The 18,897-nt window shown below is 34.6% G+C and overlaps 1 protein-coding gene across 4 annotated transcripts in view; it reads left to right on the top strand.

The window, feature by feature from the left end:
• Positions 1–16,391, top strand: part of LOC109341159 (probable starch synthase 4, chloroplastic/amyloplastic) — a 16,770-nt gene extending 379 nt beyond the window's left edge. The window contains exons 2-17 of one of the 4 annotated variants that reach the window (XR_002106908.1): positions 683–1,160; positions 2,635–2,725; positions 2,889–3,981; positions 4,058–4,109; positions 6,648–6,770; positions 6,865–6,940; positions 7,006–7,190; positions 7,273–7,467; positions 7,560–7,631; positions 8,919–9,128; positions 12,725–12,850; positions 14,036–14,185; positions 15,530–15,591; positions 15,673–15,748; positions 15,845–16,082; positions 16,169–16,391. Coding sequence is in view for 3 of the 4 variants with exons in the window: in XM_019578996.1 (XP_019434541.1) it covers positions 683–1,160; positions 2,635–2,725; positions 2,889–3,981; positions 4,058–4,109; positions 6,648–6,770; positions 6,865–6,940; positions 7,006–7,190; positions 7,273–7,467; positions 7,560–7,631; positions 8,919–9,128; positions 12,725–12,850; positions 14,036–14,185; positions 15,530–15,591; positions 15,673–15,748; positions 15,845–16,018 (3,163 nt within the window). In the remaining variant the exon portion in view is untranslated. The other 3 variants (XM_019578998.1, XM_019578997.1, XM_019578996.1) reach the window with 3 other exon arrangements.
• Positions 16,392–18,897: the final 2,506 nt, after the last annotated feature.

Genomic DNA, 18,897 nt, shown 5'->3' with positions numbered 1-18,897 from the left:
TATATATATATATATATATATATATATATATATTCATCTTTCATTTCTCTTTTCATTCATGTGTCTCGAAACAATACTGGTAAGAATGTATACATCTACTATCCATATCCACCAAGTGACAGTCTTGTGCACTATGTCGTCCCTCTCTCAAAAACTCAACTCCGAAACCGACCTTAGGGTCCCTTTGCAATTTAAGTTTTTGGAGGGAAATGAAAATAATTGGAAGACTTCAGAACCTATTTCATAGCTTTCAAGCTTTCTTTTTTCTCTTTCTTCCCTTTAAAACTTGATCCTAAGTGACACTTGTTTGAGACCTGGTCCTTAGAAAGGCACGTTCGTGCCTGGTGGGATCTAGGGGGAATGATATCGACTTCCTTGCGTCAAGTTGAGGGTGAGTTTGATGCAAGGATATTGACTTCCCAGAAATAGTGCATCTTTGCCCTTCTCAGAACTTACTAAGTAGGAATCTCCTGCACTGTGTTTAGGCTATTGTTTTAAAAGGTGCACTCACCTTCCATTAGCGATGTTAGTGTAACTTTTGAAACAATAGGGGTGTTGGATGTAATTATGTTAAATCTCAAGGGAAGTCAAATTGATTTTTGTTAAAATCTCTCTTCGTATGATTTTGAATATAAGCTATGAAATGAGTTAATCATGATACTTTTATTTGACTTTGTTACAGTTCCCAGCAGAAAAAACAACAGATCAAGAAGGCTTCTAAAGAACAGCCTTCAAGTCCAAATCAAGATGATAACTCAAAGGTTTCATTGGATACAACCCCAAATTTGAACAAGGAAATCTTAGGGAGTACTCATACTGAAAACAGCAATTCCGGGCAGCATACCAATGAGGAGATTTTGATTCGGAAGCCTTTAACAGATGTAATTGGAAATCCACATCTAAATCAAAATGAGGATTCAAAGGTTTCATTGGATACAATCCCTCATACCAAAAACAGCGATTCTGGGCAGCATATCAATGAGGAGAATTTGATCAGGAAGCCTTTAACAGATGTAATTGGAAATCCACATCTAAATCAAAACGAGGACCCAAAAGTTACATTGGATACAATCCCTCATACTGAAAACAGTGATTCTGTGCAGCATACCGATGTGAAGATTTTGAATGGCCCAGATGTACAAGCTCAAGTGACACCCTTGGTATCTATCATTTTGAACTAAGTAGACATATATTCAAATTGAAAATTCATTGTATGTGGTTCCTGCATTTTTCCAATCATTTTCAACTAAGTAGGCTTGTTAAGAAGGGAAGTTTGATGGTTTGGCCAGGCAATTAGAAACTGAAAAGTATCTTAAGTCCAAACTCGCTATCTGAATTACCGGAAAAAAGAAAATCAAATCAGCCAAAAACAATTAGGAATGTATATCCCATCTTCTTTACCATATCTTAGTTATTAGTTTGTATATATTTATTTAACCTTTTTACTATAACACTTTTGAGGATTGACTATAGGGGGAATGGCCGAAGAACAAAATCAATAAAGAGAAAGAGCTTCATACTTTAGGTTTGTTGTTGCTGGTTCTACAATCTGTCCTAAATTTGTGCCTCTATTTAAAATGTCTTAAGAAAAAGTAAACTGAAAGATAGCATCAATAATTTTTTTCCATACAGATATGTATTTTACCGACCGACATTCAATCTCATATAACATTGCAGGTCTTATAGCCGTGTGGTAAAACTCCTCCTTAAGCATGAGTGATACCTTTTTATCACATATGACACCTAAAGCACTCCGTCATTTTCTCCAACCCGCTTGAATCGTATGATTCATATCTCCATCAATTTTCCCATCTTCCTCTATGATTGACCCAATAAATGAATGCATAAGGGAGAAAGTTGGAGTAACTCTTATTGTAGGAAAAAAATGGTAGAATCGCGCCTTAGGTGGTTCGGACATTTGTGGAGGAGACCGATAGAAACCCCTGTAAAGATAATTGATCAAGTGAAGGTTAATCCAATTTGTAGAGGAAGAGAGAGCAAGAAAAATCATAGGCAAAATGATTAGGAAATATTTAGAGATCAATGCTTTCTCAATGAACATGATTTATGACAGAGCATTATAGCGTCATTCAATCCATGTAGCCTACCTCACCTATTTAGATTAAGGCTTGATTATTGTCGTTGTCTAAATATATGTCTTTTAATTTCTTTTGCTGAAGCATGTACCTACTTGTTTGGTTTCTTTATATTGATATTTGATATTTTGATTATAAGTTAATAATATACTTTGTGATATTCTTCGCATTCTGACATTTTTTATTTTTTCACAGAATTTATATGTTGCACTGTACTATAATAATAGTAGATCTGAATATTTTCTTGCACATAAATCATTACCATATGATGCCCATACTGTGAATCTCGATTTCTCAACTTTTTTTTATAGTTAGACGTGGTCCGGTGAATTTCAACCATATCATAAATCATTATAATATGAAGTCCAAAATTTCAATCATAAATCCTTTAAAAAAGCATACTATTGGGTGGAACTCTTGTTTTACAGTCTATTCAGTACAAGCGTCTGGAATTGGATTGTCGTTTAGTTCCTTGGACAAGTTTACTATGCAAATAAAATTGAGTAGGTTAAGAAGTTATTTGCCATTGATGAAATAGGGCATATACTTAAATGGAGCAGAGCAGGCTGAACAGTTGTCTGGTGGTCAATTAGAGAATTTGCTAAGCTTGATAAGAAAAGCAGAGAAAAGTAAGATATCCTTCTTGTTTTCTGGTAGATTTCTTTTGCTTATACCGATATCTTTGGTTCGATGTATTATTATCATTTATCAGTAAATTTTTTTATTAACGTTATAGCTATTTTGATTCAATATTTGGTCTCCAATAATAAGAATTATATATTCTTCTTGTAGACATCCTTCTTTTGAATCAAGCTAGAGTTCGTGCAGTTGAAGATCTTGAGAAGATTCTTGCTGAAAAGGAGGCATTACAAGGAGAAATAAATGTTTTAGAGATGAGGTTGGCTGAGAGTGATTCACAGATTGAAGTTGCCACCCAGGAAAAGATAAATATGGAACTCTTGGAGGACCAGTTGGAGAAACTGCGGGCCGAGTTGGCCAGTAGGGCCAGTACTGAAGGAAGAGACGCTGAACTTTATGACCATCAGATTGGAGTTTTAGGTGATAAATACCCTCCAAGTCATAATGATAGCATTCATTCTCTTACCGAAGAGCTCAATTCATTAAAGGAAGAAAATACATCTCTGAAGAATGCCATAGACTCGTTTAAAACACAGCTTAATGATGTCAAGAACACTGATAAACATCTAGTGAAATTGGAAGAGGAACGGGCATCTTTTGAATCAGCCCTAAAAGAGATGGAATCAAAACTATTAATGTCTCAGGAAGACGTGTCAAAGCTGTCAACACTAAGAGTCGAATGCAAGGATTTATCAGACAAGGTTGAAAATTTGCAATTGTTGTTGGATAAAGCAACCAAACATGCTGATCAAGCTACTACAATGTTGCAACAAAACCAGGATCTTCGAAGGAAGGTTGATCAATTGGAAGCATCCCTTGATGAAGCTAATATGTATAAGCTATCATCAGATAAATTGCAAAAATATAATGAACAAATGCAAGAAAAGATAAAAATATTGGAGAGCCATCTTCAAAAGTCAGATGAAGAGATATACTCTTATGTTCAGATGTATCAAGAGTCTGTGGAGGAATTCCAAGATACACTTAATACTCTAAAAGAAGAAAGCAAGAGAAGGGAACTTGATGAACCAGTAGATGATATGCCATGGGATTTTTGGAGCGGATTGTTGCTTTTGATTGATGGTTGGTCACTTGAAAAGAAAATATCAATAGATGATGCAAAACTTTTGAGAGAAAAGGTGTGGAAGAGAGACAAGCGTATTAGTGATATATATATGGCTTGCAAAAAACAAAGTGAACATGAAGCTATATCTGCCTTTCTTGGGCTTGTAGCATCTGCAACAAGGTATTAACTTTTAATAGTAAATTACAACTTATATATCTTTCACTGTCTTATGTATCCCTTATTTTTTTATCTTTAGTCCAGGATTATATGTGATTCATATTGCAGCTGAGATGGCACCAGTAGCGAAGGTGAAGTCCTTGTATATTTATCTCTACATTTTATCTTCATGCACTCACTTTATCTTCTCTCTTCTGTTTTAATTGTTTCTATATTCGGTCTTTGCCCCTCCCCTACCCGGTGGTCTTCAAATGTTATAATAACACTTGAAAAGGATGAAAGATATATCTGAATTGTTTGACTGATTTGAGCACTCAACTTTTTCTATTTACAATATGAGAGTACATACATAAATCTCTTAACTAGGAGAACAAAATCAAAGAAATAATTACACCATATGGTACCCTAACCATATATGCAAATTAAATCAAATACAATAAATACAAAATCCTCTAGTTGATCTCAATAATTTCATCATTCCCCCTCAAGCTTGTTCATATATGTCGAATGCATCCATCTTGTCACACACACACATAGATTCTTGGATCTCAAAGAGAGACTTGGTGAAGTTGACTTTCTCTCATTCGAGCATCCAACCTAATATGCACCAGAGTAGCAAGGATATCAGAATGTTCTCTATTCTCATATATCATTTATCTTCCAGGAGACTCTTCAATGTACCACAAGATTCGAACAACTAGATCCCAGTGATTGTCCATTAGTGAATTAAGGAATTGGCTTTACACTTACGACAAATGATATATCTGGTCCAGTCATAGTCGCATAGTTTAGCTTGCCTACAAGTCTTCAATATCTCCTCGGGTCTGAATATAGATTCCCTTGATTCGTCATAAGTTTAACATTAGAATCCATGGGAGTATTAGTAGGCTTGTAGTCTAACATTTTCGTCTCCTTTAGAATATCTAGAGCATAATTGTTCTGGGATATAGCAATACATACTCGTGACCAAACTACCTCAATTCCAAGAAAGTAACACAATGGTACCCAGTCTTTCGTTTGAAAGTGTTGGAATAAATCTTGTTTGAGATGTTTGATTCCATCGTGATCATTGCCAACAATGACAATATCATCGACAATGACAAGAAGATAAATGTGTTGACCTGAGGAGGAATGTTAATAGAACACTAAATGGTCTTTTTCACTTCGAATCATACCAAACTTTTGGAGAACAAAGCTAAACCGACTAAACCACGCTCGAGGAGACTGCTAAAGACCATATAAGGATTTATGTAGCTTGCAAACTAACAACAGACTCCCACTGGACAGCAAAACCAAGTGGTTGCTCCATGTACATCTCTTTTACCAAATATCCATGAAGAAAAGCATTTTTGATGTCCAACTGATGCAAAGGCCAAGAACACATGGATTCCATGGACAAAAAGAGACAGACTAGGGGTATCTTCGCAACCAGAGAGAATGTTTCACTATAGTTCACACCATATTCTTAAGTATAACCCTTAGCCACCAATCTAGCTTTCAATTGATCAACATGACCAACAGTGCCTACTTTAATAGCAAAGATCCTTCGACAACTCACTGGAGATTTTTGTGATGGAAAAGGGACAAGAGTCCAAGTATGCTTAGATTCTAAAGTTGCCATCTTGTCAATCATAGCCTGATGCTATCCTCGATAAGAAAGTTCTTCCTGTACAGTTTTAGGATAGACATAGGAAAGTGTAGACACAAAAGCATAAGGAGATGAAGATAAGCAATGACAACTCAGACAATTATAAATGTGGTGAGGATTACGAGTAGTGCGTATACCTTTACGAACTACTATGGGTAACTTGGTGGAAGGTGTAGGTGGATTTGAAGTAGGTGCAGACAATTGAGCGGGTGTTGAATCATGTGGACCTTTATTATGTTCATTAACCTCCATTTATGCGGAAAGTGGACATCACTAGTAAACATTATTAGGATGACGATTTGGTGGCACGGTTGACACTGGGGGCACTAAGGGCACTAGTGGGCTTTCTAAGACTAGAGGTTGATTGACTAGAGGAAAATGTAGTACCCCATAAATTGACTCTAGGGTCATGGAAGTACTAAAGTAAGTAGTGTCCTAAAATAAGTGACATCAGTTTTCATGTGGAACCGATGAGTAGAAGGGCTATAACACAAATAACCCTTTTGGAATGAGGAATAAACAAGAAATGTACATTTGATTGCATTAGCTGACAACTTGTCTCACCTGGAGTTAAGTCACATGCAGAAGAAAAGCTTCATTGAAGCTTAGAGAAGGAAGAGAGAGAAACCAGAGAGAGAGAAAGAATCTGTTGAGAGAGAGAAGAAAGAAGAAGAAAGTGAAATAAGAAGAAGTGATTTATACACACTCAGTGATTTGTACGCACTCAACCTTTTCTATGTATAGTAGACATGTCCATATATGATAATTTTAGGGAAGTAAAATCTAAAAGATAAATACATGATAATCATATTTAATCTTACTCCAATGTAGAATCTTCTAATTATCTCGGCAATCTTGTATACATACTTGAATTTAACATGATTAAGAAGCTCTCTGTTATTTGATTATTTTATTATTCCTTTCCTCTTTGTCTCTCCCAGTATGTTCCATATCCTCTGCTTTCAGCTAAAACGTTTCATGCATTATTTACTGTACTGAGATTAAATTATTTCTGTAACAGGTTGGTGGTTTGGGGGATGTTGTCAGTGGTCTTTGTAAAGCATTGCAAAAAAAAGGACACCTTGCTGAAATTATTCTTCCCAAATATGATTGTATTCAATATGACCGCATCCGTGACTTTAGGGTATGCTATTCTATTGAGAAAAGAATCGAGTTCGAGCATGTTAATGGAATCTTTGTATTTTGAACCGCTAGTGATAATTTCATTATGATTGCAGGCTTTGGATGTGGTGATAGAGTCATACTTTGATGGTCAATCATTCAAAAATAAAATCTATGTTGGCACTATTGAAGGTCAGCGATTAAATATTTCCATTTTTATTGAATGCCCATCTGTTGTACTAACTTTAACTATGCAGGACTTCCTGTTTATTTCATTGAGCCTCATCATCCTGACAAATTCTTTTGGAGAGGGAAATTTTATGGAGAGCATGATGATTTCAGACGCTTTTCTTATTTTAGTCGTGCAGCTCTTGAGTTTCTTCTTCAAGCTGGCAAAAAACCAGATATCATTCATTGCCATGATTGGCAGACAGCATTTGTTGTATGAGCTTTTCATATTTTTTCGAGCAGACTTTTGCATTTGAGAAACTTGCAGAATAACTTTTTTTGTGTTCCTTTCCTAGGCTCCTCTATATTGGGATGTATATGCCCCAAAAGGATTAAATTCTGCTAGGATATGTTTTACATGTCACAACTTTGAGTATCAAGGGACTGCACCAGCTTCACATCTTGAATCATGTGGTCTTGATGCTCACCATCTAAACAGACCAGATAGAATGCAGGACAACTCAGCACATGATAGAGTCAATTCTGTCAAGGTAATATAATAACAAAAAGGTTATGGTTATCTATATCGCTATACTACCTATATGAGCAAATATAAGTAATAGCTTTACCTTCCTTTGGTCAGGGTGGAGTTGTTTTCTCAAACATTGTGACAACAGTATCACCTACCTATGCCCAAGAAGTGAGAACTGCTGAGGTATGGTTCATCTCCTTTTCTTGTGCAATTTGGTATTTCCTGGTTTATCAAAAACACACATTCTTTTGGGTCATGAACAGATCAGACCATTCTAAAAAGGGATTGTTAAAGATATTAAACTATTCACATGTTTCCACATTCCACCTAAAACCTTTTAGAAGAGTTGGTCCTTGACATTGTCTTTGAACCTCTATGACAAAGTGGTTGGGAGTTCGACCATGTCACCCCTTGCTTCTTATCAAACTACAATTCCTTCACAGGGTTTGTTTTATCGGTGAACAAAAAATCCACACAAGGTTTGAGTTGGCAAACCAATCACTTGATCCACCTAACTGGTTAAGCTTTTTGTATAATTGGTTCTTGTTAAGAATTAATAAGGGTGTGAGTGGTTTTTGTTTTTTGCATGCTTTAAGCCCAAATGATTTTCATTTGTGGACATGTGTTAAAGATGTTATAAAACCATGAATGCGCACCTAACATCTTAAGCTTTTTCAGGGTTTGGCTCTTGACCAGAATAAACAGGTTTTGAATGGGTTTTTGTGGAGGGATGTCTTGTAGATAGGCATAAGACCATTCACTTGATCTACATAATAACTTAGGATGTTTGGAGATTTGGTACAAGAATAAAGAAGGGCTTTGCATCTAATGATATGTGAAAGGCTTTTGCTTATGTCTTTCTACCAGTCATTTGGCATTTGATCTTGTTACACGTGGAATTGGAGGGGACTATGATATGTGGTTTGATATTCAAATCAAGAACCTGAGAAGGATCTGTAGTTGATCTCTGGATTTTTTTGAGTGCAGTTGATCTCTAGATCTGTAGTTGATCTCTGATACCATATAAGAAAGATAAACTGGGAGAGGGAGAACAGATAATAGAAATAGTAACTGAATTTGGATACTTTTTTATAATTATCGTCCTTCGGATTACAAGGGTAGCTAGCATATATAGGAGAAGTTAGTTAAGACAGTTGTTAACAAAGCCTAACTGACTATGCTGATTTGGAAGAGGCATGCACAGAAATACTGCACACTAGAAATTACATGATTCCCTTTTCTCTACAAGCTTTAAACATGCTTAAAGTAAACTTCTTAGCTCCTACTCTATTATGCTTTGTCATAGAAAATTAATTTGCCAATGGATTCTTAAATTAGGAATCATGTATGGAGAATCCTACATAATTCATCCTTAATCATTTCTAAGTGTAAACTAGTCTGTAAGCACTCTTCTTTTCTTTTCAATCTTGAAAGTTGTTCTCAGGAATTATATTCTTGTGCAAAATGCAGGGAGGACATGGCCTCCATTCCACTCTTTCTACTCATTCCAAAAAGTTCCTTGGTATTCTTAATGGTATTGACACTGATGCATGGAATCCTGCCACCGACACATTTCTTGAAGTCCAGTATAATGCAAATGATCTTCAAGGGAAGGCACAAAATAAGGAAGCCTTGAGAAGGGACCTGGGTCTTTCATCTGCAGATGTTAGGAGACCATTGGTAATTATATATCCTAATTTCAAATGAGAATTGTTTGATACACTAAATCATAATTGGCTCCTCTCAGTTTTTGAAACTGACTATTTTTCTATCTGGCATTACTCAATAGTTTTAAAAATTCCATTTTCATGAGTTATTACTTATTACTATGTTTACTGTTAATTTTTTTGCTTTCTTTTCTTTGTTGGGACAATTATAACTCTAAGGCTAACTGCGCTTATGTGGCTTATGAAACTGATAGGGTAGGCATAGGGTAGTAGAAAAGAGGATTGTTGTTAGGAGTTGTTTGAATTAAATAAAGAGAGAATTCCTAGAATACCCTTACTAGTTAGTTAGATTACTGTATTAGTTGTATAAATAGAGAAAGGAAAGCTGGTAAGAGGTAGTTTTTGGAGAAGTTGTAATTGGGAACTGATTTAGGAAATCAGTTAGGGAAGTTACTCTCTGGCCAAAGGAGTTCTTCATCATTGTATACACACTTTCTGCAATAATACAATTTACTGGTCAAGATCACATTGATCTTGTATCAATTCTTTCTTCTATTCTCTACCTACTGTTTCTGTTTGATACCAGTCTTATCACTGGTATCAGAGCATCGTTTCTGGTGCCCTAAGACTTTCAATTCCGCTGCTATTGATGAAGACGAGAAGCATGTCGAGATCGGCTGAAGATCAGGAACAAGAAAGAGAGGAAATGCGAACCATGTTGGAACTTGTCGAAGCCCAAGCCAAGAAGCATGAAGAGCAAATTGCAGATTTGATGGCCAAGATAGGCCAGAATTGCAACTGCGAGAGTTCCTTCCGCGAAGGCGAGGCAACCAGTGACGTTCGCGGCAGAGAGGAGTCAAATCGGAGGGAGAAATGGCGGAAATTGGAGATACTGATATTCGCCAGTGATGATGCTTTTGGTTGGACTCACCGATTGGAGAGGTACTTCCAATTGAAGGAATTAAATGAAGAGGAGAAGATGCAAGCGACTATCATGGCTCTTGAGGGAAGGGCTTTGAGTTGTTATCATTGGTGGGAGAAATGCAACCTGATACCAAATTGGGAAGGATTCAAGATAGCAGTGGTAAGAAGGTTCCAACCATCCATGATTCAGAATCTTTTTGAGCAACTGTTGTTCCTCAAGCAAACAGGATTGGTGGAGGACTATGTGGAAGACTTTGAGAAATATGTGGGGGCTTTAAAAAGTATAGACCAAGAATTTGTCAAGGGGATATTTTTGAATGGCCTGAAGGAGGAGCTTCAAGCAGAGGTTAAGTTGTATGAATTACACACCTTGACTGAAATTATTCAAAAGGTCTTGTTAATTGAACATAAGAATTTACTACTTACTAAGAGGAGTAGTAGTAACTTTCCAGCAAGGACTAATGTGAATTCAAGAAGCAATCCTTACACTAAAACCATAACAGTAGATTCAAAACATGTGATAGATAGAAGGAATGAATACTCCAGTAGTAGTAATTCCTTGAGAAGCACTAAACATAGTCATAATGCAGAGGGAATAAGGAATAAGGGAGGGGAGTTTAAACACCTCAGTAATGCTGAATTGAGGGGAAAAAGAGGGAATGGATTGTGCTTTAGATGTGATGAGCCATACAATATAGAACATATATGCAAGAACAAACAGTTTAAGATGATTATCATGGATGATGATGATGAAGAATTGGAAGAAAATGAAGAGATATTACACTCCTTTAAATCTTTGCATTTATCCCTCTGTTCCATGTCTGGTCTTACCACTACTAAGTCTTTGAAGGTTGAAGGCTTATTGAAGGGGAGGGCAGTAATCATTTTAATAGATTGTGGGGCTTCCCACAATTTCATACCACTGACTTGGTGGAAAAATTGGAGCTAGAAATAACAGATACCCTTTCTTATTGGGTGGAGGTGGGTGATGGCCATAAGGTGAGGTGCAAAGGAAAGTGTGCTCAGCTCAAGTTCCAAATGGATCAACTTGAAGTGATACATGATTTTTATCTGTTTACTATCAAGGGGATTGATATGGTGTTGGGTTTGGACTGGTTGGCAGGGTTGGGAGAAACCAGAGCTGATTTTGGGAAATTGGAACTCACTGTGAGACAAGGCATGAAGTTGATTAGAATTCTGGGACCCAACACTGGCTAAAACAGAACTATCTTATGGGGCTTTGATGCAAGTGTTGCTAAAAGAAGGGGAACCGACAACTGCTATACAGAATAAGTTCCTAGAATTTCCACTTGAGGACAAGTTAATTCTTTTAGGAGGGGGTATTGATAGGGTAGTAGAAAAGAGGTTTGTTGTTAGGAGTTGTTTGAATTAAATAAAGAGGGAATTCCTAGAATACCCTTACTAGTTAGTTAGACTACTGTATTAGTTGTATAAATAGAGAAAGGAAAGCTGGTAAGAGGTAGTTTTTGGAGAAGTTGTAATTGGGAACTGATTTTGGAAATCAGTTAGGGAAGTTATTCTCTTGCCAAGGGAGTTCTTCATCATTGTATACACACTTTCTGCAATAATACAATTTACTGGTCAAGATCACATTGATCTTGTATCAATTCTCTCTTCTATTCTCTACCTACTGTTTCTGTTTGATACCAGTCTTATCAGAAACATTCGGAAAGGTTGTACCAAGATAACTTCAAAAGTTACAAATAGCCCTTTACCTTGTAGAATATATCAATAAATAATATATAGTTATGTACAGCTGAGGGGAATGGTTTATTTATCAACAGTAGAAATGTGGTTGTTGGACCAGACTGTGACCGGGGAGCCTTTAACTACCGGGGAGTCTCATTGTTATCGGGGTATGGGAAGAGTGAAGAGTCACAAGTGACACACCACGTCTTGAACCAACACCTTAAGACATTAGTTCCATGTGTCTTTCCTACTTATAAAGTCTTTCACTCCTTCCCACATATCCGATGTTGGACTTTACACTTGAATAAACCTAACAATGGTTTCTCAGCCTGTCTTTATTCGTAGATTCCAGAATTGGGTGCCTTATGGATGATGATAGCTTGATAGAACTGAAATTTGGTGTCAGCACAAATTTTTTATACAAATCTAATAATCATCAGTTTCCAGTTTAACCTATTGCCTGCTGTCTTTCAAATTTGAGTATATCTGTTACTAAGGTACAGTGGAATGATTCATTGATAAGTGAAAGAAAAATTACAAGTCACAGGATGGCAAAATCAAAGTTTGATGCTAACAAGCACACACACACACGTATATGTGTGTGTATGGGTTAAGTTATAGAATGTGATTACTGCAAGGATTTTACTAGAAATAGTATCTATAATTGAATTGATTCTTGTTATTTTAGCTGATGTCTCTGTTTGTTGTTTGATATAAACAATCACCTTCAGTTTTATTCAATGTAAAATATAAATTATAAATTCTGGATTTTATTCGATTAAGTTATGGCTGTGGGCCTGTGGCTGGACTTATCCAGTATGTTTGCTTTATGGTGCCATTTGCTTCTTGTTTGATAGGTATGATTCATACATAAGGGGACATGGTTCTCTTTATCTTAAAATTTCAAATTATAAGCACCTATTGTTAAAAATGAAGATGCTTTAATAAGTGGATATTTTTATTCTGTTTTGGTAGCTTGGCTGCATAACAAGACTGGTTCCACAAAAAGGTGTTCATCTTATTAGACATGCAATATATCGGACATTGGAGCTGGGAGGACAGTTTGTTCTTCTTGGTTCAAGTCCAGTGCCACATATTCAGGTCAGATTTTCTTTTCTTCTAGCTGAAGGTAGAGGTTTTCTACTCATTTTAGAAAGAGACAGCTCTAACAGTAGGGAATAAGAAGAAAACCAATAAAATGTCACATTACCATACAGTATAAGTTCAATTCATTTTCAGCATTTCTTTTGCTATTTTACATATGAACATATTTCAGTAAAACAAAATATTGAGGGTCCCCAATCACATATCCTTGCCAAGGAAAAAAATTAAGCACAGGAAGACACTCTGTCTCTTTATAGTTGCTTTGGCTTACAAATGTATTACTATTTTATTATTATCGTGAAGTGTGCCTAAAAACTAATATCTAGTACATTAGCACAAATCAAATTGTACATAGTCAAAGAAATTCTTTAGTTAAGCCTCTAGCGTTGGACTATGGTAGGGGATTTGGGTAAAGATTTTTCTTGGTTGAAAAGTTGAAACCGCTTTATTGGCATTATAACTAAACTAGTACATGGATCTGAGAAATCAGGGAAGTATGATACATGAACTGGATTACAGCTTCCATATCCATATATTTTATAAAAATCCTGGGTAATGTAGCTTCTAATATAATTTTCTGGTTGTTGACATATTCGAGATAAATTATGTATTTGTTTTCCATCTTCTAATGTTTATAATATATTGATACAATGCAGTTAATGCTTTAAGTTAATAATATCATGGATTTGTGGTCAGATGTACTTTATATACGGTTTTTTATATCTGGATGTCTTCAGGATTGGTATATGTTCTAGAATTTTTAGTAAACATACATAATATCCAATCAAGAAATAGATTCTGAAAAATTTAGATACGGTAAGATGTAATTTATTGTGAAATTGGAAATTATCATATTGCAATCAATTCCTTCAGTTTCCACTTCGGCATATGTCGACTTGTGCTGTAATATTTAGGTTGTGGCAAACAGCTCATTTAGGTTTCAATGATTTTAGATAAAATTTACTTTGAAGGTCATCGACATATATATACAATTATTAATATTTGTCTCTGTGCTGTATACTTTTAAGTGCTATTGTAAATTAATGTGGGTGTGAGAAGAATGTGAATTTAAATATTCATGAGAATGTTTTCAGAAAAAATTGGTTAAGGTTGAAATTTTTTGTTTTGTTTGACATGCCAATTCATTTTCTGTCAACTGATGATCAGTTTTCTCTTCTCTAGAGAGAATTTGAGGGCATTGCCAACAACTTTCAGAATCATGATCATGCTAGGTTGATATTGAAGTATGACGAGTCTCTCTCCCATGTCATTTATGCTGCATCTGACATGTTCATCATTCCATCAATCTTTGAACCTTGTGGCCTAACACAGGTATGGTCAAAATGGCTGTTCATGAATTTCAAATATTAAAGAACTGTAAAAAATTACGTATTGTAGAAATTAAAGCAAATCTATTGTATCTTTTGTATGGTAAAATTTGTTTTAAGATTTTATAGAAAACTGTACCACGACTATAGAGGATTATATATTTATCACTCAACTAATAACGAATATTCATTTAGACAAAAATCCATTAAGTGTGTCAAAATACCACTGGATTGAGATGGTTATACAAGCGAATTAAGGGTAAACACAAGGGAAGTGCTAGATTCAGATTTTGGAAATAAGACGCGAGATATCTGAGATTGGAGAAAAATAGTGGCTCAATACATAAGGCTCTCACCTAGTGGGCTTTGGGGTGGATTGATATATGCAGCCTACCCTTACACGCATAAAGGTTGTTTTCGAGATTTGAACTTATAACTTCCTAGTTGCAAGGCATCAATCTTACTGTTTCGCCAATGTTCATTCCCTATATCTGAGATAAGACATCAAGAAAAATATGGAGAGTCGGAGTCTTTGGAACAGAAGTGGCACAATAGTGATGATAGCCTAAGGAATCAATTGTGGACATAGAGAAGGATGCAGTCTAAATAAATAACCTTCCCTTAGAGCTTGTTAAAGATTGATTTTCCTACTGATCAATGATGCGAGATGACTTCACCTTTGCATATTGGAAAATTTTCTTTTATTAGATCGTACTTATTGTTCAGTACTTCAGTAACATTTGTTGGTTCCATAAAAAAGAGGAAATTGTGCTTCTATATGAAGATATTGGATTCGACTCCAGTACCATTTGTTGGACGAGTTCGGATATTGGATGCAACGCTAGTACCATATGAAGATATGCCATTCTCTAGAAGAATAGGACAGTGGTAGGGCACAATTTGGCTTAACACCGACACACATCACATCTAAAACTGGACATAGAAGTTCTTATTTTCAGCATGGGTCATTGGGTTTACAATAGAAAACTAGTTTATATCAAAACCCTTGTGATTATTTACTTGAATTGTCACAAAATTTAAAAATAAAAAATTAAAATTGTAAGATGTATACTGGTAAGTATGAGATGGAACATGGTATTCCACATGTTGATGTATGCAGGGACATTTTGAAGAATCAGTATTATTTATGTGCAAACTTAGATGGCATATATGTCAAATATAAGGGTTGTAAACTGGAGCCTTTAGACATGCCACTGATTACTCTAATCTTACTTTGAGTGTCCTCTTGAATCACCTAGTTCTTTTCTTTTTTCCATTTTCCCTGAATGTATTAATAGCAGTTCTATCTATTTTCCCTTTGCATATTTTCCTGATACATTTTATGCAGATGATATCAATGAGATATGGTGCCATACCCATTGTTAGAAAAACCGGTGGCCTGAATGACAGGTTAGCATAGATTGCATGACATGCCAACATGAAAGCCTAAATCTTATTTTCTGAATAATAACTAAATTCCGTCTCGTGCAGTGTTTTCGATGTTGATGATGATACAGTACCTTCCCAGTTTCAAAATGGATTTACATTTTTGAATGCCGATGAGCCGGTAAGCATTAAGCAACATCAGTGTTTCCTATGTCACAGATGCTGTCTTATTATCTTCTGTTCAGTTTTCTGATATCTAATGACACAATTTTGACAGGGAATAAATGGTGCATTGGATCGCGCATTTAATCTCTACATGAACAACCCGGAGATTTGGCAGCAGCTTGTCCGGAAGGACATGAACATGGATTTCAGCTGGGACACTTCTGCAGCTCAATATGAGGATATCTACTCAATGTCTGTGGCTAGAGCAAGGGCTACAAAAAAGTGATTAATTGAGCAAAAGGAAGCTTTCTGGTGCTATCCATTCAATTTTGTCAGTTTTCTAAAGTGAGGTAAGATATTAGATTTAAGGCTTGATAAGCTGGGTTTATCTAATTTAGCATGCTGCCATAGTGTAAGAATAAAATTCATACTTCAGCTTTACATTTCAACTTCACTGTGCCTTGCAATAGTGTAAGAATAAAATTCTATTATTCCCTTTTTTATTGTTTGTTTTTCTTATTTATTTACTTAAAAAATATTTCATCAACAGTATAGAAAGGTCATACATGTAAACCTTTACAACTTATTTTTCCACTCAAGAGAATGTATGATGTAAATATTTAGAATATAGATACATATATTCACCTCATGTAGCATTTTCCTTCCAGTAGTACATTATTGTAGCATTTGGTTCTCTTCTTGTATGGCATGTATGCAAGCTTGTTATTTATTTTTTCAAAAAATAATAAATAAAATTGGAGTTGGTTACATAATGTTCCTTATTTAATCCTTAGATGAATTGATTCAAATCTTGAAAGTAGTCTTTTTCTGGAAAAAGTTTGTTCGCTTACGATAATAAAGTTATGTACATCTATCCTCTTCATACTTTACTTGATGGAAGTCTTGTGTATTGGGTTATATCTTTTAATCATAATTAATAATTTCAGGTAGAAGAGACTTCATAATAATCATAATCACTACACTCAGATTGTATGGGAATAAGTCATGTGAAACCAATTCCTTTTAAACGAAGTAATCAGTCATATGTGAAACCATTTAGAAGCAAAACAATTTGATTTATCCAAAACACCCTCCAAATTAGGATCAGTCATGAAATGGTTAAAGAAATTGTATGGTGTATAGAGAATCAATCGGTGGTTTAATAATAAATTGTATATCAATGAAATTAAAAATACATATATATAATATACTAACTAATATTGAAAATTAATAAAGAAGATAATAACTACTTTTATTTATATCATTTGTTAAAACAAAATTTATTACTTGGAGGTAGATCATGTTTTAGACGTATAAATAAAAGTAATAGTTGTGTTTGATTTTCCATACTAATATTTTGGAAAAAAATAAGCCACTTTTATCAAACATAATCTTAAATAAAAACCTATCAATATGATCGGTATAGTTTAATTGAAAATTGACAGGTATACTAATTTTAATTGGTTCTAGCTGGTATGATTACATGATTGATACACTTGTTGTACCATATTAGTATAGGGACATGTTCATCGGTTTTCTGATTGAATCAACCATTACAGTGCAGTTTTCTTAAGAAAGGACTAACATCAACAATGCATGCTATTCATAAGTATGATTATTGTCAATTATATTTTTTTATGACAAAATTAACCATCACTATATTTATTTATTATGTCATGTTAAAGGGAAACTGGACGATGGGTTATCTTGTGAAGTGTTTCATATTTTTAAATGAAACAAGTTGAGCAAAGAAATAACTTTAAACTAAATATAAGTTTTTCCATAAAAAAGATACTGGTTTAGTGGTATAATATTTTTATTAGATCTTTAGAATGGTGAAAAAGGTTAAATATTCAATTTATAATAACGACATTTATTGGGAAGGATAATTATGCACCATGAAAGTGATTAATTCCTGATTCATATGTTGAATGATACTTGTAGTTATACTAAAAAAACAAATATAAGTTCTTCCAAAAAAAATAATGATGTTTACAAATATTAGATTTTTGTAATTTAGCAAGGGCATATTGGTCATTAGATTAAAAATTGTTTAATAATTGAAAAGAAATATTAGATTAAATGTGATAATTATGTACACATATTAGATTAAATGTACAAGTTTTTATTTAATAATTTATTTTGGATATAATTTATAAATACTACTTAAGTTCACAAGTGAAAAGTTTTCTCATGTATCATTCCTTAATGAAATGGGTAGACTATACGACGATATTTCAACAAGCCTTTGACACTTATAAATAGAGTTCTCATAGCACTTGGCATATGGAAACACATGCTCAATACTTGCATTTGCGGTAGTTCTTTCCTGTTAATATTATGGAAGCGACCAATACCATCTTTCTAGGGTGAAACCATGTATGGCTAAACTCGTAGCTACGATTTAAGGGTATGAGCGTGGGTATGAGGGTATATTGGATGGGAGCATATCTGATGTCCCACACTTTGTGTCACTCCATGTATCATGGGTTTATGATTGATCAGAAAAATATTTAATAATTAAATTTTAACTTAAGTATATTTTTTTTGACAATCATAAACCCATAGTACATGGAGTGGCACAAAGTGTAGGACAACACATGTGTACCTGTATATGGATACCCTACATGTATGGGGATGAAGATAACCTGTTCTAAATGATGTCTCATTTTATGTCCCAAGTCAATCAGACTGTTTCATTTTATTATTTTTTGCTTCTAAATTTTTTATTTTATCCACATGTTAATATATGATTGACTTGAGACTAAGAATGAGACATCATTAAGAAAATATGATCTTCATCCCATGTATGGAGACAAATATTAAAGTTGTTATCCACATGAGAATAAAAAACAGAAGGCTCAGTTGACACCAATTCTAGTGTGATGTTGATGTCAAAGGATTTCATCCTTAGACAACTTAATTAGTTGATTTCCACCTTCTTATGTAATTTAAAAGGGGAAATACAAAGAACTATCCTATATTTTCAGCAAGGAGGGTCAATACTATAATTGTAATAATCTGATTTATCATTTTTATGATATCATATGTAAATCACCCTTAAAATTAAATTATAGAGCCCTTGTAGTTAAGGAATCATGAAGAAATGTTACATTGAAAACTAATTTTTTTTATGAATACATTAATTTCACCACTTTAAGGGGT

Source organism: Lupinus angustifolius, unplaced genomic scaffold, assembly GCF_001865875.1.
Source record: "Lupinus angustifolius cultivar Tanjil unplaced genomic scaffold, LupAngTanjil_v1.0 Scaffold_382, whole genome shotgun sequence".
NCBI classification, from domain to species: domain Eukaryota; kingdom Viridiplantae; phylum Streptophyta; class Magnoliopsida; order Fabales; family Fabaceae; genus Lupinus; species Lupinus angustifolius.
Note: the sequence above shows the minus strand (reverse complement) of the source record. Positions and strands in the feature narration are given on the sequence as shown.